Below are 23,555 nucleotides of genomic sequence, written 5' to 3'. Positions count from 1 at the left end.
ACCCCCACGTGGGCAAGAAAGAGTAGCAGTGTTAGTGTGTACGCCCCCTATAATGTTATCATATTTATTTTGCCAAGCTTTCAGACACCCAGTCTCAAGGGTTTGGGGAAGCGTCGGGTAAAAGGCCAGCACCTTTTCTCTCGTTAAGGTGACATACAATAATTTCCTTATTTTTTAAATACACACAAAACCCAGCTGGTTCATGGACCACTATAATACTTTTCAATTTTAATTCTCTTGACAAATAATTTCCTAAAGTTTTGAAAGTGATCAATAACTTTGGGTTGTATGCCTATGTAACAAATAATTTCTTTTGTACAAATTTCGGTCCTTTTTTTACCGTGTCGTTATCCAGATATTCGCTTTAGTCAAATTTCAGGTGGTCGAATCACCCCATGCCCTCGGTCGCTAAACCACTCCAAACACGAACCCAATTTTTTTTTTCTTATGTCTTTTTAATAATTTCATAATGATTCGGTCCAAAAAATGGCCGAAATATATCACGTGAAGTTATTTGTTACTTTTGGAACCCTAAAGAGCTATTTGTTAACAAATTTTCCATTAAATTAAGGCAAGCTCTAGTGGGCAGCAATAGAATAGCTCTTCAAATAAACATACTTTTTGTTGTTTTATTGGTGGTGAAGGGGCAATGATTCAGCAACTTGCTCAGAAGTTGTTGCAGCTTAGCCATACTTTTGGGTTGCACCAAAGAGGCCCAAAAGAAGTGGCTGCAGGCATAATGATATCTTTCTTTTTTTCTTCATACATTTGACACCGTAGGCCTGAGCAGAGCAGCAACCCTAGATTTCATGCTGGTACTAAAAGGCAGAGGAAGAAAAAGGGGAACAGTTCCTTTGATAGAGAGATACTAGGAAAGGCATGTGATGTAACAAATGATGTCTCCAATATAATGCTGCAAACTTCGTATGAAAAGAGAATATACATGTAAAAGTAGTGGCTGGTGTCTGGCCCCTGCAGTGGTGGGGCATCAGTGAAGGAGCATTATTAAGTTGCATCATTGGCTCATGCCAGCTCCAATAGGCCAGATAAGGCATCACATGCCTCCCCTCATCTGCTCCACTGTACCCTCAAAATCTCCAGGCCAGTGTGTCCTCTATGTGACACCATCAAGTACCATCATCGTCCTCCTTTTTTCATGCTTCACCCTCATCAACTCATCAACTCATCAACTCATCAACCTTTTGAGGACTAAATTTTGAAAATTGAACTTTAAACATATGACAACCGATCCGGAAATTTATATTCACCACTTTTTTCCTCAATCTACGTTCTCTTTGTAACAACCTAGGAAAATTACTAATCATATATGCGTTATAACTCCAAAATGATTAAACAATTTAATTTTTTTTTAGAATCACTTATAAATTTCAGTCTCACACCAATTTTACTTATAGTAAGGAACCAATGTAAGATTTGGTACCTATAAGTATTTATAAACCACTTACTTTGTGTGAGTCACTCATCTTTTCAATATGGAACTGAAGTGTTGCAATTCTCCTAGCGCTCCAATACCACATAGTGTTACTAGGTTGCTATGATACCATTTGTAATGACTCAGGAAAAAAGCTAGTTACATCGGTGTTATAACTCCAAAATGACTAGTTAATTTTGAGTTTTCCTAGAATTATTTATAAAGCTCAATCTTACCTAGTAAGAGACCAATGTGAGACTTAACACCTATGAATGTTTATATAATCCATCCACTATATATGGGCTACTTGTGTTTCTCTCTCTCTGTCTCTCCTTTTATTCTCAAATAAAGAATTGGTATACAAACTGTTTATGCAAGTAAGGTTGTGCAACCATTGAAGACAAGGGTGAAAATCAACAAACAATGCCAACAACAGGAAACACAAGTAGGAGAATTGAAGAATTGCATTTTAAAACCTAATGAAAATCTTTTCCACTTCCAACAATACAAATCATGTTGATCAAGGTCTGAAGGAGTTGAGGTTGGATCAATAAAAGCAGAACCATGGACATAACAATTGTGGTAATGGCAGCATAGCTATCTTCAGCTCCTGCTGTCATCTATGTTCTACACACCACACTGTTCCTATCTTGTGTTTCATTTGCATTATATGTCTCCAAAAACATATCGTTTACAATTTCATTTCACAGGAAAAGAAGCATCCAGCAACTCTTAGTTAACAGTGGGTTTGATTAGAAATATTCAGATTTTTCTGTAAATATGTACTGTCTACGGGAATGGAGTTCTTTTTTGCTCTTTATTGGTCCTGCTATCCTTCTTTTTCGTGCTCAAGGCAGTAGTGGAGGAGATGTAGAGCTACTGGATCGATCTGGCAATTCTGCAGTGCAGACAACTAAGTCACCAATCCGTCTACAGAGATTTAAGTATTATTCTACAGCAGTAGTAACAGTTAACTGTTTCTAAAGTTCTGTCCAGTTCTAAACAAGATATACATTAGATAATAATGAACATATTTTGTATTAACAATATATATTAATGCCACTAATGGCAAGGTAAGCAACTTCATCACCATCTCCTCCATAAAACAAATCTTATCTTCCTCAAGTGATATATCAAAATAACATCAGCCGATTTTAATAAAGATAATAAGACATTTTTCTGAAAATCACAATCAACCTACCCTAATGCTGAAGTAAGTAAAATATATCATTGTTAAAGCTAACCTGGCAATTTCTTGTCAACAAAGAACACCACCAAATTTACCGTATACCTGCATAGGAATAGAACAGCTCACAACCAGTAAAACAAATAAGAAATAGTCTATTCAAGAACATAATCCTTCTGTTACCATGCTACAACAATGTCAACTGTGTAATGCTTGCGAGATGCCATAATCAGGAGGCTCACGATAATGGCAAGCAACCAAGCAAATTGTTTAATGCACCTGCAAGGATAAGCCCACAACAGTATAAAAAAAGGTTTACGAAAAACATTATAATTTGTTTTTATAAAGACATACAACTGAAAAAAATCCTATATGCCTGTTAAAGACAGCCATTCTGCCCCCACCTATACATGCAATTGAGAAACAATAAAGACAATTGTCATGAAGAAGTGTAAGATGCAAATGATCATTTACCTCCTTGTACCGTATTTTTGATATGTCAGGACAAATACTAAGGTAAAAATCATGTGTGATGAAAAAATCAGATCACCACAGCCATATACCATGCCCCGGGGAACTGCACATTAATATAGAGCAAATAAGGTGATGGTTGTATGATTGTGCAAGCATTATTGGAAAAAAATAGCATCCTAATTTAAGTCTTACTTACAGTTGATTAAAATCACTTCAAGTGCACTTTCTGGAGGGGGCAGCCTGGCAAGTTTCGAGCCCTGAAAGAGACAGTTGTACCTGATTTGTAAAAAATTGCTTTAACCATAAGTTAAAATTGACAAAAGATACATTCGCCTATGCCAGTGCAGAAATAAGATTTCCGAGATTACACCAAACTGACAACAAAGCATGCAAAGTTCTCTAGATTTACCTCCCGGCAATGATAGTTTGGACCAGGAAGCTGAGTTGCATAAAACGTGATGATCCGGAGACTTTGACAAGCCTAAAAACAAAAACAAAAAATCCTAAAGGAATTATTAGAGAAATATAGCAGGGCAATATAAGATATGTTACTTCCGTTATTCCAACCTACTTTGAGAGAGAGAAAGGGGGGAGAAGAAATGCCTCAATACATGGTCCAATAATGCGGAAGTACAAAATCAATGTTAAGAAAAATAATACTGTCATTCCGCATAAAGTCCTCTTGCTCTAGGAATGAAGAAAACAACAACATCAATACTGAAAAGGGCGGAATTCTTTTGACAGATTGGGATTCGCACATGAGCCACTGCACTCATTGTTCAGTTTTGAGTAACCCCATAAAATTTGGAGGCTTATGAGCGTAGTTTTAAAAGACACGCTATGGGAGGCACACCTTGAGGTGAGGCTTCCCCAAATTGCCTTCAAGCATTGGAATTCTAGCAAGCCGCCAATGAGCATACACCTCCTGAAGGTAACCGACATTATTTTTACTTGTTAATGTATGTTTTGCTTTCTTTATTGAAGCGTAAGCCTTGAGGGACCACTTGAAGTCAGACCAAAAAAGAGAAGTGGGACCCAATTACTGAAACCCACATCTAATAAGAGTAGGATCACTTGCTATTAGAAGTACTAATAAAAAGAAAAGAAATGGACTTCCAATTTGTTTAAATATAAAAAATTAAGATCTCAAAAGGCCTACAACTTACGCCTTACGCCTTCAGGCCTCAATTTATGGAAAATAAAACACTCATCATACGTTTTCACTTTTTAAAATAATGCTTATGCGGTTGGGATATTCCTTTTTCATTCAGATGGATGTTTAAGAGGAGTTCGAAATTGACTCAAATCTTATGCACAATAAACACTTCAAAATATCTAGCGGTAGAAATCATGAAAAATAATTGGATGATTGTAAAAATTCAGCAAACAAGGTATTAGGCAGAGATTGAAATGTTGCTGCTGAATAATGTGATACCAGAGCAGACAATCAGCCATAACCACAAAGAAAAATCACTCTATAACAAAAAGCATTCATAGTTTTCTTTTTCAATTATAAATAACAAAAACAACTCGCTTAGCAAAAGCCAAATACAACCTTCAAAACTGTTCTTATGAGAAGAGAGAGAAGTCAGGATGATCTCATGAAGCATGTGCAGTTTAAAAATCTAAAGAGTAATATTGCCAGCAGAACATAATATCACTATAACTATAATCTGTACTTACGACTATATAAGCAAGAACCCTGCACCACATCAGAACGGTATAGATTCTTTTGCTCTGAAAAAAGAAAGGATGAAAAGTCCACTGCAAGAAAATTAACAATATATTAGACCAATAAAAAACTAACAGTAGTTGATTAGCAAGAGGTTATATTTAAAAAAATGAGTCTTCATATGCATGTATTTGTAGTACACGTTTTATCTATTGCCACAGAAAGAACATGGTACCGCATTTGAAAAGGAAGAAGGAGAGAAAAAGGGGGGAAAACAAGAAGATGAATGAAATTCTAAATCAAATGTAACTAACAATATGAATAGAAACAAAGGACGAAATTCTACTGATTATATGTGTAACACTAGTCACACAAATTACGTAAACAAAAATCTATGAGAATTTCAACACTCAAATCTATTAACAATATAAGAGAAAAACCTCAAATAAATCAATGTTATATTAAAAACAATGATTCCAGAAGGGGGTAAGGGGGTATGGGGGGGAACTTACCAAGACAAAGGAACAAAAGATGAAGGCAAATATAGTCTCACTGATATATGCTTTGTCCTCACCGAGTTCCTAAAATAAACACAAAAGCAAAGGAAATGAATGCTACTACAATCTTACATCAAAGATTATGGATCCAAACTGCAATCCAAAAGGTGATACACACTGGAATAAGAAAGAACCCAGTATCCTGAAGTGTTGGTCCTGGCTGATGTAAGTAATGAACTCCATGAGCAGCTAATCCATGAATATACTGAAAATGGAACAAACCTATTCCATAAACATCTGAGTGATTCTTATTTTGACATCCAAGCAGATACTGTAGAGAAAGTTCCAAAACCAGAAGTCCAGCGATACAAAATGACATGAATCATATTGAGAGAGAGAAAGAGAGAACACTATATTACGAAATGTGAAATACATCCATCAAGAAGGATGGTTTCTGTTTCTCCATAAAATCTCAAATGGTTATTCAGATAACCAAAATAAATAAAAATAGATTGTAAGGCTCTATTTAAGGTGAATAAGAAAAATCAATAGCAGTCTATTTGAGGTGAAGTGTTTGAAAGACTTCAGTTCTGATACCACCCAAAAAGAAGATTGTCAAGACAATCAAAACTGCAACAGGAAACAAACATTCTCCCCAAATCCATCTATGAAATCTGGTAAGCCGCCAATTCTGTTTCTTCTATGTTCATGATAAAAGCAAGAATACAGTAAGAGAACAGTGAGGTCAGAGATTTCTCTCACCACTACCAGCAGCATGAACTCGATACCTTTTAAGCCACAAGAGATTAATAAGGCTCCAGGAAAAACATTACTTGTCCTTCAGAAAGAAGCACCAAATTTGAGAAATTCAAGTATGTCCATATCCTTAAGTGAGTTATATAACCATTTTGTTTTCTTGACAAAATCACCAACCAACCAAAAGAGAAAACATTATCATGGAACACAACGCGCTCTACAACTTCCAAGTGTAAAAATTAAGCAAACTAAACAGCTAAACAGACATCCCCTTCTGCATATTACTAACATGATGTTTTCCCTGAATTCTAAGAATTCACAACACAAACAACTAAACAGATATTGTCATGTGATGTCCAGAAACATCTATCAAAGCACAAACACACTCTAAAAGCAATAATATCAGCAACGCTAATTCTGAAATATGGAAAACCATAACGGCAATAAAAGAGAAGGGACCTGAAAAACGAGCCCAGCAAGAACAAACTTCCAATTTTCTGCAAGGAGCGAAACTTCAATAGACGCCTCTGCGCATATTTTCCTCCATAGCTTCACGTCAATTAAACCAATCATGAACATAAAAGAAAAACCAAAAATACAAAATACAAAAACAACGGCGCAGAGCGACAGAAACCTTAGGAGCCTCACGAGCAACGTAAACTGGCATTTCCGATTTCCAAGGTTAAAGTTCGACATCAATCACCATTAAATCCGAAACGAGAGGTGTAAAGCTATGGCACACTGGAAAATTACGTGAAATTCTCCGAATTCGCATTTGAATCGTCTTAGAAACAAAGAAAGAGTAACGGATCAAATAGTCAAAAAGCGGGATTCGAGATAGAACCGAATCTGATCCACCAATGGATTCTCTCAACTAATTCAGATTATAAAACTCTCGCCCTCTCGCTCTCTCACTCTCGCACTCTCTTGTGTTATAAAGAATGGAGGGAGCAGGCAGTTCAGAGCAATATATGGAGTAGTGAGGGGGAAATACCAAAAAGAAATAATAAACAAAGAGATCCAGAGGAAATCTTTTCCAAATTAACATTGATTTTCTCTAAAAGGGCAACCGAGATTTGATGCAGATTAATCGTCACTCACATGATTATTATTGATTTATTGTTATAACTGTTCTTCTAGTGCCAGAATATCAATAGGAAGCCCTTCAAAATAAAAGAAAAATAAATAAAGAAGCTTGTTTAAAGAATGCATTGGAATTTAAAAAAAAAAAAAATTGGGAAGAGGCCAAATTTTTTTAATAGACGACTCTGATGCTTAAGTTAGTAGAGCGTTTAAAGAATATGTTAGATAAAAACAAGACAGTTTGAGGAAGAAACCAAAAGTTTTTTTTTTTATTTAGCTGTAAGTTGCCTTTTATAATGATATACCTTCAATTGTTCATAGTCAATTCCTATACGGTTATCTTTTTGAGAAGTGTTAGGGAGTCAAATAAATAAATCCAGAAAATTTTTTTAAACTGGTGTGGCAATGGTTTTTAAATTAATAAAAATGTAATTCTCTCTCCCTTGTCTGCCACATCCGATCTGCCACGTGAATTTGAAAATTTTTCTGAGTTCATTTATTTAGCTCCCTAGCACTTTCTCATCTTTTTTAGGGTAATTCATCTTACGTTTATTCACATTATAGCACCCCTATGCTTAAGATTTGAGGCTCGTGGACTAGTTATAAACATGATAACGGTGTGAGAAGGTGTTGATTTGTATAACTTAGTTTTATAATTATTTTAAGAAATTTCAATTATAATTTGACTTTTAACATTAATTTTCTTTAAAAGGGTGTCCGAGACTTGATATTGATTAATCTCCTCCACACATGATTATTATATTATAGGAAGTGTCTATGAAAAATCACTTACAATTGATGTGATATTCCAAAAAATATTTGGTTTTTTAGTAGGTGAAAGTGAATTTTATAAATAATTTTATTCAATCGGGTATGTATAAAGTCTGCTTTGTTGAACTACCTAACGGCTACAAACGCTTCACTTCTAAGTCAATCTAGCCGTTTATTTTACTCATTGTTTGGTTTTTGCATGCTTGAGTTTAGTGGGGATGGGCTCCGGAGGTTTTGGTGGAGTTGAGGGACCGGGATTTCTGCTTCCCTGTCCGAGCAAAAGCTTCCTCCTAGGATGGATATATATATTAAAAAAAAAAAAAAAAAAAAAAAAGGTAATTTCACTTACCCCTTCAATGTAATCACTCTTCAATGTTCAAAGTCTCTCACTTTGGTGTATCAAATTTTGATTTCCTTTCACTTTTCCTGTTCTGTTAGCATTTTTTGTTAAATCATAACAGAAATATGTAAAATTACTAAAATACCCTTTTTGAAATTACTCTTTTTACCGTTTAATTTAACTGCAATATGTAACGAAAGGAAGAAACTGGAAGGAAATCAAAGTTCGATATAATAAAGTGAAACTTTGAACATTGAGAGGTGTTTACAAAAGACACGTAACTTCATGAAGTACGTAAATTTACTCCAAAAAAAATTACCCTTATTCTTTTCACTTGATTTTTAAAAAATAATATCTACCTAGAACTAAGAGGACACTAAAAAAACACTTAGCATTTTCCTATGAAGAAGATGATATATCCCTGACATTACGCTAAAAAAGCTCCAACAGATATCCTATTGTAGTAAGCAAGTGCTAGTAGTCCCAAACCTTTAGGGTCTTATGGCTTTCATACTACTACGAAGATGGAATTGCTTTTCAACTAGAAGCAAACGACCTCATTTTCTTAACGGTAAAGCCACGAAATGCAGTACATTACTGAAACTCCCATTGGAGGAAACTGCTCCACAAGATAACACTTCAATGGGACCTTGTGTGAACAACCTTCAGACAGTTGCCTCCACATCAACCCAATCGACAGCTGCAACAGATGAGTCAAGATACTCTGCACTTCAAACTCCAGCACCACTGTTATCAACAGATGCATCTCATCCCAAAGTTTACAACAGAACAGTTCAAGATTCAAATATGCAATGATGTTCATTCTCATTCAAATTCATTTTTCTGCGAAGTAATCTGAACATGATCTCTTTGTAACCGTTGACGTTTATAAATACAACACACGACAGCAATCAAATTTATGCTGTCAAAACCACTCATGCAACATTTCCAAACCATGCATATAAAAGGGCATTTAATGATTTGGCTTTAGTGTGTTCAAGCAAACAAGACAGTGTCCCCAATTACTGATGCAACATTTCCAAACCATGCATATAAAAGGGCATTTAATGATTTGGCTTTAGTGTGTTCAAGCAAACAAGACAGTGTCCCCAATTACTGATGTGGCACCCTCCGCTTACGTTCTTTGCACATAAAACACATGATGCAAGGCATACTCTAATGACTTTTTTCTACTCTAGCATGTAAATAAGTAAATGTTTTGACTTTATAAATCCTCCAAACACGATTCAATGCATTATTCAAATCATGAGTTTACAAATGTTCAAGTGCAACTAGAAAAGTAAAATACCATTCACTCATAAATTCATAATATGAACAATTAATTGATGAAGATTGTTTTTCTCTTAGTACATTTGCTATTGCTGCTGTAGTAAAAAGTACCACAAAACACACAGGGCTCTGGGTACCTTTCCCTGCGACTGCGAAGGACATGGTGAGTTGAAAGATCATTTTTCCATTTAGGTGCACATATGAATAACAGAACCCAATCGACAGGGGTATAAAACCTGTGCAGGTTTAGTACATTGCCACCAAGCCAACAGAATATTTACCTAAACCATCAGTGTGTAACTACAAGATGATTCATTCTAGACCCTCCCAACAGGAGAGAGGGGTGGATATGAGACATATCTTGCAGGAACTTCTTCAACTCGATTGGGTGCCCTTATTCTATCAGTTTGCATTGATATGGTTTCCACCAAAGTTTTTTCTTCGAAAGAGTCGCTCGGTTCTGAAAGCTCAAATGGTTTCTTACTGTCTAATACTGCTATACAAATGGAGAATGCTTGCAAAATTGAGAGTGAAGAATTGAACTCAACTGAATAGACCCCATCTTTAAATGGGGCCAAACTGAAGAGAGGCTGGTTTACTTCAACTCCATCCTGTGGAAAATTAATAAGATAAAAAAGTGTCATCTATATGCAGCTAACGGTATAATTCAGCAGAAATTAGCTTTGGTTAAGCAAAAGACTAGTACCTGACAGAAAAGCTCAAATTTCTCCGTTATGGAAAAGGCTTTGGACGAATCCGATTTCTTACTGATATGATTCTGGTTGGAAAGAATCTGAAGTTTGCAACCCAAATCCCATCCTCCACAGTCACATAATCCACCCGATTTCCAACGTTCAATCAACGATGAAGGTCCTCCCTTAGTTGGAAGACTATGCACAGCACTTGGAAGTAGGACTGTTGCACTAACAAGGTCCTTAGTACCAAGAAAAGGCAGCTCCTGAACTAGTCCCCCAGTGTTGGAACAACATCCTACCCCAGACAACCTCTCTTTTGAGCCAACATCTAACAAATCTCTGATGGAACTTCTATTGATACTTTTTGGAATTTTGACAACAATAGCAGCAAGCTCATCATTTGGCTGGAAATCAGAGGTTTGCTGGTCTGCCTGTCTTAGGTCCACTGAGAACAAAACAGATTCTCTCGTGCAGAACTGATCCATACAATGCTGTCCTATCGAATTGGAAAACTGAGAATCAAAAACCTTCATTTGTGCAACGGCATTAGAAACGTAATCATGACCTTTGCCTTTGCTTTTACCTCCTTGATTTATCCAACTTCCATTCTTCTTCTTGACCTCTCGGATAGTGAAGAATGTAAAAATCAAGCTGTAGTCACCCTTTCTTGGGGTACTTAACCTTTTCATTGTAGCTGCAAGAATATCACTGCCATTGTCAACTGCAAATGTGAACAGAGGCTGGCCATTTTTAATTGCAACTCGCAGAAGAGCTTGAACTGTCGTATCTAATTTTAATTTCCCAGAACGCAAAGTTGAAGAATCTAATTTTCCATCAGAATTTTTACAAGCCCTGTCCATTGATACAGATTCTCTCTGTAATGGCTCCACAATATGACGGCAGTTGGCTGCCCTTGGCTTCAGTAATGGGTCGAATAACCTTCTAAGAGGGCTGGACCTGGCTCTGCTCGTATCGTTGAGTTTATCAGTGTTTGAAATATCCAAACAATCAGAAGCTGCAAATTTCTCAGAAGCAGACTTAGCAGAAGTATATGTTGACCTCAGCTGTGGTGTATCTAAACCCTCTTTGGAGCTGAAACTTTTGCTCATCTTACCCAAACTGATATTAAGTCGGCGAAAAGGTGAAGAGCTTCTTTCTTTTTCATCTGTTGCTTTGTTTACTTTCACATCCAACCTCTTCAAAGGTTCATTTATTGTATTGGTGGGTGTTAAAGTTGATTTTCTTTCTCCTAAATTTCTGGATCTAGCTGGACCGATTCCTGCTTTGGCTGAACGTGGTACAAGGTTAGGTGTATCAGATGAAAAGTTGACACTTTTTGCATCTATGGTGCTCGGCTGCTTTACCTGAGAGTGTTCGCTGTCAGCTTCACGAGGCAGCGGGCATGAGTGTGGGATATCAAAATTGAGCTCTCCATGGAAAATATCCTTAGATGTCTCTGAAAAGCTCCTTCGACTTGCTTCTGCAGATCTTCGACTTAATTTTGTTGTCAGATCAGAAAACTGGGACACTCCAGAATGATGTTTTTTGGGGAGATCTCTTGGCAAAAGTAGAACAACAGTTTTACGCTCTTTGGAGACATCTTGGTCAAAATTATTTGAATTTGGTTCTCGCAACTTCTCTGCTCTCTTCTTAATTTCACCATCTTGAGTCTTTGTCTGTAACCTTGTACATGATGCCACCTCATAATTCAGATCATTTGGGACAGTTCCGCTTCCTCGATTAATCTTTGTTTCTGGATCTTTTCTCTTGCACTCTTCCTGTTTGATTTCTGGATCACAAAAAGGCTGATCTCTTCTGATGAACTTCTCCTGCTCACTCAAGATCTTACTCTGGGCACGTTTAAGATCTTGGAACTTTCCAATGCTTCCTCCATGCACTTTGACATCTTGAGAATGCCCTTCTATTGGAGATGCCATCAGATGACATTGTAGTGAAGGACGGCGTGTCCTTGAACGAGCAGGAGAGCGACTATGAGATCTTCTAGAATCAGCAGATGATCCATCTGTTGAAAATGCTGATGATGTATTACTACTGGAGGGTGAATACCGGCTACTCTCATCTGGAATCTGTCTATGACCATAACGCCAATTTTCAAGACGCCCCCAGTCAAGGACCCCAACATTTAAAACTTTCTCCTGCGGGTTCACCCTTCTTTCCAGATAACTTGGCAAATTTGACATGTACTTTACAAGTTCTTCTTCTTCGGTTGGCTTCCTATCAGTCTGTTGTTTTTGGAGATTACCAGAAGATTTAGGTGGGATGTCCTTTGCATTCTTAGTAATTTCATTATGGAGATCAGCGTACGACAAATTAGGCTTTTCGGTTTTTAACCTGTCTGGCGGCTTTATCCTTTGAATTGATTGGGGCAGTAAGGGCTTCCCAGAAGTTCCTAAAGGCTGTCGATCCTTTGAGCTGCTTTTAAGCTCTGAAAGATATTCCATAGACCAGATATGTTCTCAGGACTCCAACGGTATTTATAATTATCAGCTTCTTGTCTCCACAGAAACTTGTAATGAGGAAAGTCGAAATATTTCTTTTCCAGCTGCGAATTTCAGATCAGATTGCATAATAGACACAGACAACCCTGCAGATAAAAGAAAACAATTGTATACTATAACATAATGCTCCAAGAAAAAAGAAGGTAAGAAAAAGGATAAAAAGACACTACAACAAAATCAGAGATTGAAGGACTACCTACTCTTTTTTATCAGAAATTGCAGAGAAAAAAAAAAGAAGGAACTTTCCTTTCATTGATATCTCAACAAGCCAACAACCAAAGTCATGAAGTGAACACAACCCCTTAGGCCTTAAACCAGAAGCAAAAATTTTCTTAGCAAATGGAAAGGCCACCAGGCACCAACCATAACTTAATCTCATCCACCAAAGAGATCATGACTACCAAACCACAATTTCTTTTTCTTTTTTGAGAAACAATTTCACTTATTATGACATTAAAAAGTCACCATGAAGTTCTCTTATTCGCGAAACAACTTACAATAAGAAGATGTCAAAAAACAGATTAAGATTCCTTATATGACCATCCATACTTGAGCGGTATACGAAGCATATAAATAATTTGGCCTGTTTCCAATTATAGGTAGCTAAAAGATAATTTAGCAGTTAATATAAAATCTGAGAGAACTCATAAATCATCCAATGAAAACAATAAAAAAAATATAAGTTTTTAGATTTTTCATTGTCTCGTAATCACAAAATCCAAAGAAAACAAGTAATAGAACTTCAGACCAAATAAGGAAAGCATGCAACTTGCCTGACATCATGAATCAGCAGTAGCGAGCAGAAAACTCCAGCCTGTGTTCTGCTCTGTAGTATAATTTCTAGGTTTTCTTTTCTTTTCTTTTTCAACACTAGTAGCTTTGACATCAAACAAAGGGGGTTGGGCGAAATATTAATCATCAAATTTATTGATGAAATGTCTATATATGGCTTTATTGGAACTTTATCCAGTAGGTTGATTGGAGATATGATCAGCTCAACACTAATCACTTAGTTTTCCCCTACAGACTGGAGTATAATTATTCGTGACAGAGACTGCAAAAACGTATGACACAAATGATAAGATCATCTTCTATTGGAGAAAAATCTGCTAGTTGAATTGGGATGAAGACAAATTTTAACTTGTAGGGGCAGACACAGAATTGGGATGCAAGAAAACAGTGGCAGGATATGGACAAAGATAAACCCGAAGAAGCATACAGAAAGCATGAAAGAATCGGGTGGTCCATGAAGAACCCATTTTTGAAAAACGTAAGATAAGGTGAAACGACCTGTCATGGTCATAGCCGCTGAGCTTGTTGCCAACAAGTAGCGGAGCAGACAAAGATCCACCAGCCATACGAAAACTAGAGCGCGTTCAATTTTCAAAATCTTGAACAGTAGGGCCTCCTTTGGCCCTCCAAAAGCAAGTTAACAAAGAAAATAAAGCGATTTCTTTTCTTTTTTCTCTCAACTTTTCCGAGTACCACTGTAAAAATGTTTCACATGTCACAAGAATGATCTCTGTCTCTCTCTGTCTCTGTCTCTCAAATTCAAGTTAAAGATGCAAATCGAGAGCTCAAAAAAGCGCAATAACGACAGCCATAACAATTCAAACATCAGAAAACCAACAAAATCAAACGTTGTACAAACATAACACAAAGTCAAGACAGGCAAGCAAAAATTACATCGACGTTAAAAGAAAACTTTCTCGTAATTTTCCCGCTGAGACTAAGAATGCAGTCATACCAGACTCAGTAATGGAAATGCAGAGGCGAGAAACGGCCATGAACGGAAGCTCCAGCAGCCCCAGGACGAAGTAACAGTTGTCGGTGCACCATTGGTAAGGGAAAGTAGCAGAGATCAGGGGAGAGCAAAAGAGCCGCAGAGCACCAAAGAAGAGGAAAGCAATCGCCTCGTAAACCCCACCCAATGCCCCGCCTTTTCTTCCCCAAACTCCAAAGCTGTGTAGAGAATAAATTAGCAAAAGATCCAAACACAGAGCTACAGAGCTTCAGACTCCGAGAGAGAGAGAGAGAACCAGTCCGTGTGTGTGTGTGTGGTGTCTGGCTGGAGCTGATTTGGTTTTAGTGCGGTAACATACTGTCAGTCAAAGCAGAGAGAGAGAGAGAGAGAGAGGGGGGGCAGTTGTCTTCATCAGACGGCTAAAAAGGCAGACCAGGATAATGAAGTGGTCACATCTGAGAGACGTGGAGGGGATGTTCCTGGGGCCCACTCTATAACCTTTACTTATTTGTTTTGATCGAGTTGTGACCCTTTAAGGATTTGTTAAAAAGTAGGATTTTTTTTTTTTTTTTTGGTGCGTATGTTAAAAAGTTTTTGAGATATTTTATTTAGCATCTTTTTTTAGGGAATGTAATTGTTTTTGCTCATGTTTTACTTTTTTTTGTTGTATCTTATGAAAATATTATTTTTTAAAAAAGTAAAAAATAAAAAAATTATCCCCGCTCTCTCAATTTTTTTTTTTTTTTTGAAAACAATATCGGCCTAAGAACAAGGTAACACTAGAAGGAATCGTAACATTTTTCTATTTTTTAAAGGGATTTTAAAATATTCTATGTAATATTTAATTTGTTTTTGAATTTTTTTAATTAAGATCAATCTTAAGGGTAGATTGAGTATGTTAAGAATGCTACAAAAATGTCAAATAACATAGGCTGTGTTTGGGAAAGGACAAAAAAAAAAAAAAAAAATGACGACTATTCCTCTCAACATCAAACACATAACACTTTTACGTATCAAATACTTTTTATTCTATTGAATAATAAAAGTCACCACAAATATATATATATATATATATATATATATATAATTTTTTTCACTTTTTCATACAAAACTTTTTTTTTTTCTCACATCAATTAAATTTGCTGCAGTTCTAGTCTACTTTATTTTTCAAGCAAGTCTTCTGACAAAAATAGCCATATGTCAAAAGTTTTTGAAAACACTAAAAATTATTATCGAATGAATGAACGAACAAATAAAAGTAGGCGTAGTATTTAATGGTGATTTTTACATTCTTCAAAGTGTTTTTATGAAGAAATATGATTTATTTCATGGTTAAGATTTAAAGTTAATACGTTTTTAAGGGGTAATTCAATTGTCTGAAGACCACATGCTTTATGAAATAAAAGTTACTAGTTCGAAGCTCATTCCTCCATTTTTCTTTAAATTAATACATTTATTGTGTAAATAAAATTATTTTTAGTATTTTAAAAAATATATATAGTTTAATACACAAACTTTAAATATGAAATGAATACAATTAATTGGATTTAAAAGGAAAAGAATCCTTGTCGTTTCATGAAGTGGTGATTTGCACTCAAATATCTTACTTTACTTCGCCAAAAAACAAAAAAAAAAAAAATCTTCCTTTACGGTTTTCACTCGTTTTCTTTCGTCAAATCTTGTTTGCATTTGGAGGTACAATTTGTTAGTTGGACAATTTTCGTAAGGCTGACGTGGCTTTGATGGTAACTGCTCGTAATTAATTGTGACAATTCTCATTGGGCAATGCTTAATTAATTGCTTACGACTTATGAGCCACGGGAATAGAATCCAGAGGACCCTTTTGTCCTTTTGCACATGGTCTAAGTTTAAAATCCCTCCCGTAAATTGTCTCGTTATTTTGAAAACAATTCTAAATTTACTTTACCTCATGAAATTTAAGGAATTTTTTAATTTAAATTTTAATATTTAAAAATTAGTAATGTATTTTTTTAATATTTCAAAATTTTTTAATTTAAACCCTTTGTTAGGAATTTTTTTTTTTTTTAAAAAAAAAAGCAAAAAGAATAATTACGTAATTTCATAAATTTTCATTAAATTAGATAAAAATTAGAAACAGAAAGTCTGAATTAAATTTTTTTGAAACATTAGATGGTACATTGCCAATTTTTAAATATTAAAATTCAAATTGAAAAATTTCTGAAACTTTAAGGAGTAAAGTGAATTTAACCCTTTTATAAATTTACATAAAATTTATCAAATTGATTATTAAATAATTAAATTTGATTTTAATTAACCCCTCTCTTATATATATATATATATATACATATCATCTACTTTCTTTTTTTAAAAACAAAAAAAAAAAACAAAAAATCCTATAAAAGTATAAAAAAAGAAAAAGAAGATCTACTTTTTTTGGAGGGTAAATAAATAAGATGATCTACTTTTGAAGCCGCGCCTGCCATGAAAGTGAATGCTTTTGAGCTCGAAAAGAAGACAAAGTGGAGGGGGGAAAAGCGAAAGAAAAGCGAGGTGACAGTAATGGAGCATGGAATGAATAAAAAGGGTGTCGTTTTAATGATCTATGATTCTTTGAATGATCCTATTCTTTGTTCAAATAACCACTTTCCGATCAGATATGATTGGATTGGACATGATCGTGTGGTCATTGTGGTTCTAAATCATGCGTGTCAATTGATTGGGAGTGATTATTATTATTTTCAATTAAAGCAATAATGTCCTAATACAATAAAGTTGTGGAATATTCTTTCTCTATGAAGGTTTCTTTTTCTTTTTCTTTTTCTTTTTATTTATCTTCCTCTTTTGCATTAGAGTTTGTGCAATTATTTATATATAAAGCGTATTGGATTGGGATTTGTATAATTCTCCCCTCGAAGCATAGGGATTCTAAGAGAGAGACCTCTCACAACTTCCTGCTCGGTTGCCAAAAAACAGAAAGCATTGTCAGGACTTCTTACTATAGAGAATTTACTCGAAATATAGGGATTGTATTTCGTAACTCCTTACCAGATTACTAGAAGCAAGGAGAATTGTCGGGATCTCTTATTGTAGGAGTTTCTTGTCAAAATGTCTAACTCTTAGCAATTAAAGGAAATTGAAATTTTCAACTATTTTTATTATTAAAAAAATATCATTTATATCTAAAATAGTGAAATGATGAACATGTTTGTATCTTTGAAAAGTTGGATAATCCAAAAATAACACCTCTTATTTTAAAATGTATTTGAAATGTTAATTTACTTGAAAACTACGTATTTTAAAGTTAAATATCAATTTAATAAATTAAATTTTTTTAAAAAAAATTAAAGAAGTAAATTACCTCCATACTTACCAGCTTTTGTAGGATACCAGCTTGCATCACCCCCATATGGTGCACATAATTGGCTAATTGACTGGATATTTTATTCAAGAACCTCGTGATTGTTAGCATGCACCAAGAAGGTAGTCATCTTTAAATTATGATTTGTTCAAGGTAGTCACCTAAACCCTATCTTCAATGGCCGGTTGCTCCTCCTTCATGGCTTCATCATTGCTTGCTCAAGATTTAGCAAAATATTATTACATCGACTTATCAAGTGAAAAAGGAGACGAAGCTTTGTTTAATACACTTTTTTTTTCTTCTTCCCCTTTTTGAAATAAAAATATTAATAAACAATTCAAAAACATAAAACATTCACAAAACAAAAATAAAACATTAACAAACTGAGCCGTATAAAGAACTTCGGGTGCAATCGAACGGGAATAGGGTTGTGCTTCTTCCCCTAGGGGTACTAGTAGAGTAGGGTTGACTGGATATTTTATTCAAGAACCTCGTGATTGTTAGCATGCACCAAGAAGGTAGTCATCTTTAAATTATGATTTGTTTAAGGTAGTCACCTAAACCCTATATTCAATGGCCGGTTGCTCCTCCTTCATCATTGCTTGCTCAAGATTTAGCAAAATATTATTACATTGACTTATCAAGTGAAAAAGCAGACGAAGCTTTGTTTAATACACTTATTTATTTATTTATTTTTTCCTTTTTGAAATAAAAATATTAATAAACAATTCAAAAACACAAAACATTCACAAAACAAAAATAAAACATTAACAAACCGAGCCGTATAAAGAACTTCGGGTGCAATCGAACGGGAATAGGGTTGTGCTTCTTCCCCTAAGGGTACTAGTAGAGTAGGGTTGACCGTTGGCCTAACATTTTGATCGATACTAGAATCTACGATTGAAGCATATGAGACATTATTAATTAATGGGAGACATGAGACAAACGGAATTGTTTTATTAAACAAGGTCACATTTCATATGTATGTAGTTTTGGAAGCTTCATATATACAAAGGAATATATAGTCAATGCACAACTAAAAGTTAATGCCAGCGGTTGTTTATTTATTTATTTTTTATTATTATTTTTGGGCTTTGATGAGGCATTCAAACCTTTTTCAACTACGTAACAATTCAAAGCTTTGATTTGCCAATAGAAAGGTTGGCCGACTTCCACATGCACTAAAAATATCGTATAAACCTTTTAGTGTGTTGATACAACATAATATCTAGAGCATTCATATGGGTAAAATTTAAAAGAAAAAAAAAATGGTTTATTAAGATTGGACTTTATAAAATATAAATTCAATGAATTGTTTCAAAACCTGAAAAGTTAATGTACCTACTAAAATATCCTCCATCTCTACTAGATTTTTCTTTTTTAGAATTTCTGACATTGCTCGGGTTTTATATGGCCACCCCTTATCGGCATGGGATGAAGAGGCGTGCCTACTGCAGGCACCTCTCTATCAGATAAAGATATAAAAGAACGTCAATTCTCATCTCAATAAGCGAAATTTTATTATTTTGTAGCTAGCTATCAACTTTTTCAAAACACTCTTTACATCTCGATCACTATTCTTTCACTTCAAATGTTCCACTAGCTTTCATAAAAAACAAAACAAGTAAAATTACATGCTACAGACTTGTGATAAGATCATGATTATGAATTTATGATGGGGGAATAGTGTGGGTTTGAAATTTGGAGAGAGGGGTCACATGGGTTCAGCTAAAATCAAAATATAACATCAATTCAAAGTTGAAAAATCCCAACCAAAGATTGACAAAATTTTAGCCAAAATAGAAATGATGCAGATTCGTACGGTTTCCTTTGCAGGGAGCTAGCCTATGGATTCAGTAGTCAAAGAAGGATAATATGTTCTCCCACTTCTAGCCATCGTTACTTCTTCAAACAACAAACGTCAAACGATGCAGGCATTTGAAGACCCTCATGAATTACCACCTACAAAAATCTTGAGGGCCATCATGTATTTAGAGAAGGAGGAACTTTTTTTTAAAATTGATTAGGGAAAGGGGTTATAAGAGAGGATCATTCTTGATCTAAATAGAAGAGAGAATGTGAGATCCTAAGAAAATACAAACAAAAACTGAAAAAAGGGTGAACTCTCCAACAATATTAGACCTAAAACAAACAATATAGTTCAAAAATAAGAACAATTAGTAGGAAATGGGACAAACTTAAGTGTTCGAAATCTCTTTTGGCTCTGTTTACTTCGACGTAAAATAGTTTCCAGAAAATGATTTCCACATTTTACGGTGTTTACTTTGATGTAAAATAGTGGTCAACAGAAAATATTTTCCTTTTGATCGAAATTCTTCTTTAATTTTCGAAAAATTGAAAACCGTAAACCAATTTCCGACTATGAGCATCTCATTCTTAAATCGATGGACATTGCCAAGACTCGCCAAGAACCTCGCCGAAACTTGACCGGGACTCGCCTAAGACCCCGCCGGGACCTGCTCGAGACTTAATCGGGACCTGCCCGGGACTCGCCCGGGACCTGATTGGATTTGCCTGGGACCCGTACGGGACCCCACCGGGACCTGCCTAAGACCCGCTCGAGACCTGCTTGGGACTTGACCAGGACTTGCCTGGGACCTGATCGGGACCCGCTCGACACTTGATCGGGACCCGCCCGGGGCTTGATCGGGACCCGCCCGGGGCTTGATCGGGACCCGCCCTGGACCTGGCCGGGACTTGCTCGGGACCCGCCCATGACTTGACCAAACCTACCCGGGACTTGACCGGGACCCGCCTGAGACCCCGCCAGGACGTGTCTGGGACTTGACAGGGACCCGCCTAAGACCCGCCAGGACTTGCCCGGGACTTGACCAGGACCCGCCAGGGACTGGATCGGGACTTGCCCGGGACCTGACCAGGACCTGCTCGGGACTTGCCCGGGACCAGCCAGGGACTTGCTCGGAACCCCGCCGGGACCCGCCCAGGACTTGACTGAAATTTGCTCGGGACCTGACCGGGACCCGCCCAGGACTTGCCTAGGACCCTGCCGAGACCCGCTCGGAACTTGACCAGACCTACCCAAGACCTGCCCGGGACTTGCCCAGTCGGGTCCCGGGCGGGTCTCGGTCAAGTCCCGTCGGGGTCCCGGTCAAGTCCCGGGCAGGTCCCGGCGGGGTCCCGAGCAAGTCTAGGTCAAGTTTTGGGCGGGTTCTGGTAGGGTCCCAGGCAAGTCCAGGGCAGGTCCCTGCGAGGTCCCGAACCCGGTCAAATCCTGACGGAGTCCCAGGCAGGTCCCTGCGGGGTCTCGAACAAGTCCCTTGTAGGTCCAAGCGGGGACCTTATTGGAAAAAAAATATTTTTTTAAAAAAAAATTATTTTTCGTGTGCACGGTAAACGCCGTAAATTGTTTTATGTGGAAAAATGACTTTCCTGAAAATATTTTTCGACGGAAACAATTTTACGTCGAAGTAAGCGGAGCCTAAGTGTACATTTGCTTCAATATGTTTGGTTTGGCCTTTGTTCCTTCCTGCGCAATAAGAATTTTTTTTTTTTCAAATGTATTTTTAAGCAGGGTATTTTTTATAATTTTGTTTAAAAAAGCATGTGTTTTGCCCGTAAAGTTGTGGGCCTAATGCACTTTTGGATTGTAGACTCAAACTTCATTTTAATAGGTGATGCCTAGCACTTGAAATTTTAGTTTAAATTGTGAGTGAATTGGCAACATTAGGGTTCAAACTTAAGACGCTCTGAAGTTTAAACTGATAATTAAGAAAATATAAATTTAATCACTTAATCAATGTTTTAATACTGTTTAATTTCAGGTTTGTAGATTCGAACACAAGATTTTTTTTTTTAATAAAAAAAAAAGATTATATAGTATGTGACTTCATAACTACAATTCTCCCCCTACGCCCCTAAGAGGTATCTCAATCGCTGGGACCACGCTTAATGAAGCGGAGGTCACTAGTTTGAATATCTCTCCCCCCCTCTTCCCTCTTGTGCGGACATGTAAAAAAAAAAAAAAAAAAAATTCTCCCCCCTACCATAAATTAGCATTGGTCACCGACATATATGGTCCCATATGTCTCGCATGTTGAAGAATGACAGTATTTTGGTACGGCAGACATGGGTATTCGCTTTCATGAACAATCACGAACAATAATTCGCTCAGAAAAAAGGAAAAAAAAAAAAAAATTGATGAACAAAAAATTCATGAGGGTCACATGTTTCCCATTGATGCACCAATTATTTGTAAGGAATCTTTAGTGGCTCCCAGAGGATCGAATTGGGAGCACAGGAAGACTAGGTTGATTCTTGTACAATGCATGAGGTCGGTCGGGAAGATTGGGTCGGTTTGGTAAATAAATATTTTGGGCTTTGAAAAAAGGGTAAAATTTGAAAATTGGTTTGGACCGACAATGAAAGAAATGGAAAATTCGCCAAATATTTTTATAATTTAGCATTTGTAATTAATTAAACCTGTTTGATGAAGAACAAAACAAGGAACAAATGTGAAAGTAAGAAACGCTGTATCATTTTTTGATCTATTCGAATTTCTATAGCTCATGAACATTTTTCACCCTAGAGCGGAAAATAAGATAATAAGTTATAGCCAATTGTAAAGATCTCGATTCCAGCAAAATGGCATGGTTAAATGCTCCGAACTTGTGTTTTTTCATTTTCGAGATTGAGATGTCTAACAATTCATTGCTAAACAAATAATATAAAACCTATTTGTTCAAATAAATTTTGAGCAAACCGACCATCTACTGGCGTGACCAATATATGGTTGGGTGAGTCTATATAACTGTCTCACACCATCATACAAATTTTCAAATAGTAAAAATATTTTACCGTTAAAAGTTAAAATTATACCATTTTGTCCAGTACTGTCCATGCTAACTATAAGCCTATATATATATATATATATTCTATTTTGTTTATATATAATGACCTATATATTGAGATGGACATATGTATGATTGTCTCATCAAAAGACAACCATGGCGGGCAAGCCCATGCACTGACAAGATATTGTAACACTCATCTCTCTCTCATCACATGCACACATCACTAGCAAAAGATTTCAGTGTCTTTCAGCCACATGCAGATCTCAATGGCCTTAACATCATGCTTCTAATTGGCCTCCACCTTTGGGAGAGTCACAATTCCTCTTTCTTGAGCCCCGGAAGATCGGCCATAAGAGTGGTGTTTGGTTGCTGGAATGTGTATGAAAGTGATGAAGAATGTTTATATAGTAACTAAGTTATATAACTATGGGACAAATTGGGTATATATAATATATATACGTAGCTAAAATGGGATGAGAGTTTGAGTGATTTCTGGGGGACGTCCACGTACGTGAGATTTCTTCTTTTTTTTTTTTTTTTTTTTGGTAAGAAAACTACAAGAAACAAAAAAATAAGAGCAAAACATATATAAAGCTAAAAGGGGGTGGATCTTTTCCACTACAAATGTGGAAAGAGGGAAGATGAGATAGGTGAGTGAGAATGCAACCGGAGAAAACTCTTGCTGTGACCCAGTAAGCCACATCACCGTGGGATTTTGAATGACTATGTTTGAGTGCTTTTCCTTTGTTTTGACCATGTTTTTGTAACACATCACCGTGAAATGGGGAATCCTTCATAAACAATACGGTAAGTTGGTAACTGTTGATATGCATGGTATTAGCGGATTAAAATTGATGAGTATGATCCGTTTAATTAAATGAGCAGGGTTAGAGTTGACATATATAGTATTATATTCGTATTTCA

General features: G+C 36.2%; 2 protein-coding genes across 2 annotated transcripts; both read right to left on the bottom strand.

Annotated features, from left to right (window-relative positions):
* Positions 1-1,878: 1,878 nt before the first annotated feature.
* LOC132164778 (phosphatidylinositol:ceramide inositolphosphotransferase 3) lies at positions 1,879-7,062 on the bottom strand. Its single transcript, XM_059575333.1, is given in 12 exon segments — positions 1,879-2,283; positions 2,286-2,330; positions 2,677-2,723; positions 2,802-2,897; positions 3,093-3,195; positions 3,289-3,349; positions 3,502-3,573; positions 4,776-4,856; positions 5,277-5,345; positions 5,440-5,526; positions 6,477-6,566; positions 6,652-7,062. Coding segments are annotated over 12 exon segments (846 nt in total). The 5' UTR covers positions 6,685-7,062; the 3' UTR covers positions 1,879-2,221.
* A 2,436-nt stretch (positions 7,063-9,498) lies between these two features.
* On the bottom strand, positions 9,499-14,775 carry LOC132164777 (uncharacterized). The gene is made up of 3 exons (XM_059575332.1): positions 14,463-14,775; positions 10,208-12,801; positions 9,499-10,112 (listed from the first exon to the last, which is right to left on the bottom strand). Exons 2-3 carry the CDS (start codon positions 12,656-12,658, stop codon positions 9,819-9,821), a joined length of 2,745 nt encoding a protein of 914 aa, XP_059431315.1. The 5' UTR covers positions 12,659-12,801; positions 14,463-14,775; the 3' UTR covers positions 9,499-9,818.
* Positions 14,776-23,555: the final 8,780 nt, after the last annotated feature.

The sequence above is a fragment of the Corylus avellana genome, chromosome ca10 (assembly GCF_901000735.1).
Source record: "Corylus avellana chromosome ca10, CavTom2PMs-1.0".
In the NCBI taxonomy this organism is placed as follows: domain Eukaryota; kingdom Viridiplantae; phylum Streptophyta; class Magnoliopsida; order Fagales; family Betulaceae; genus Corylus; species Corylus avellana.
Note: the sequence above shows the minus strand (reverse complement) of the source record. Positions and strands in the feature narration are given on the sequence as shown.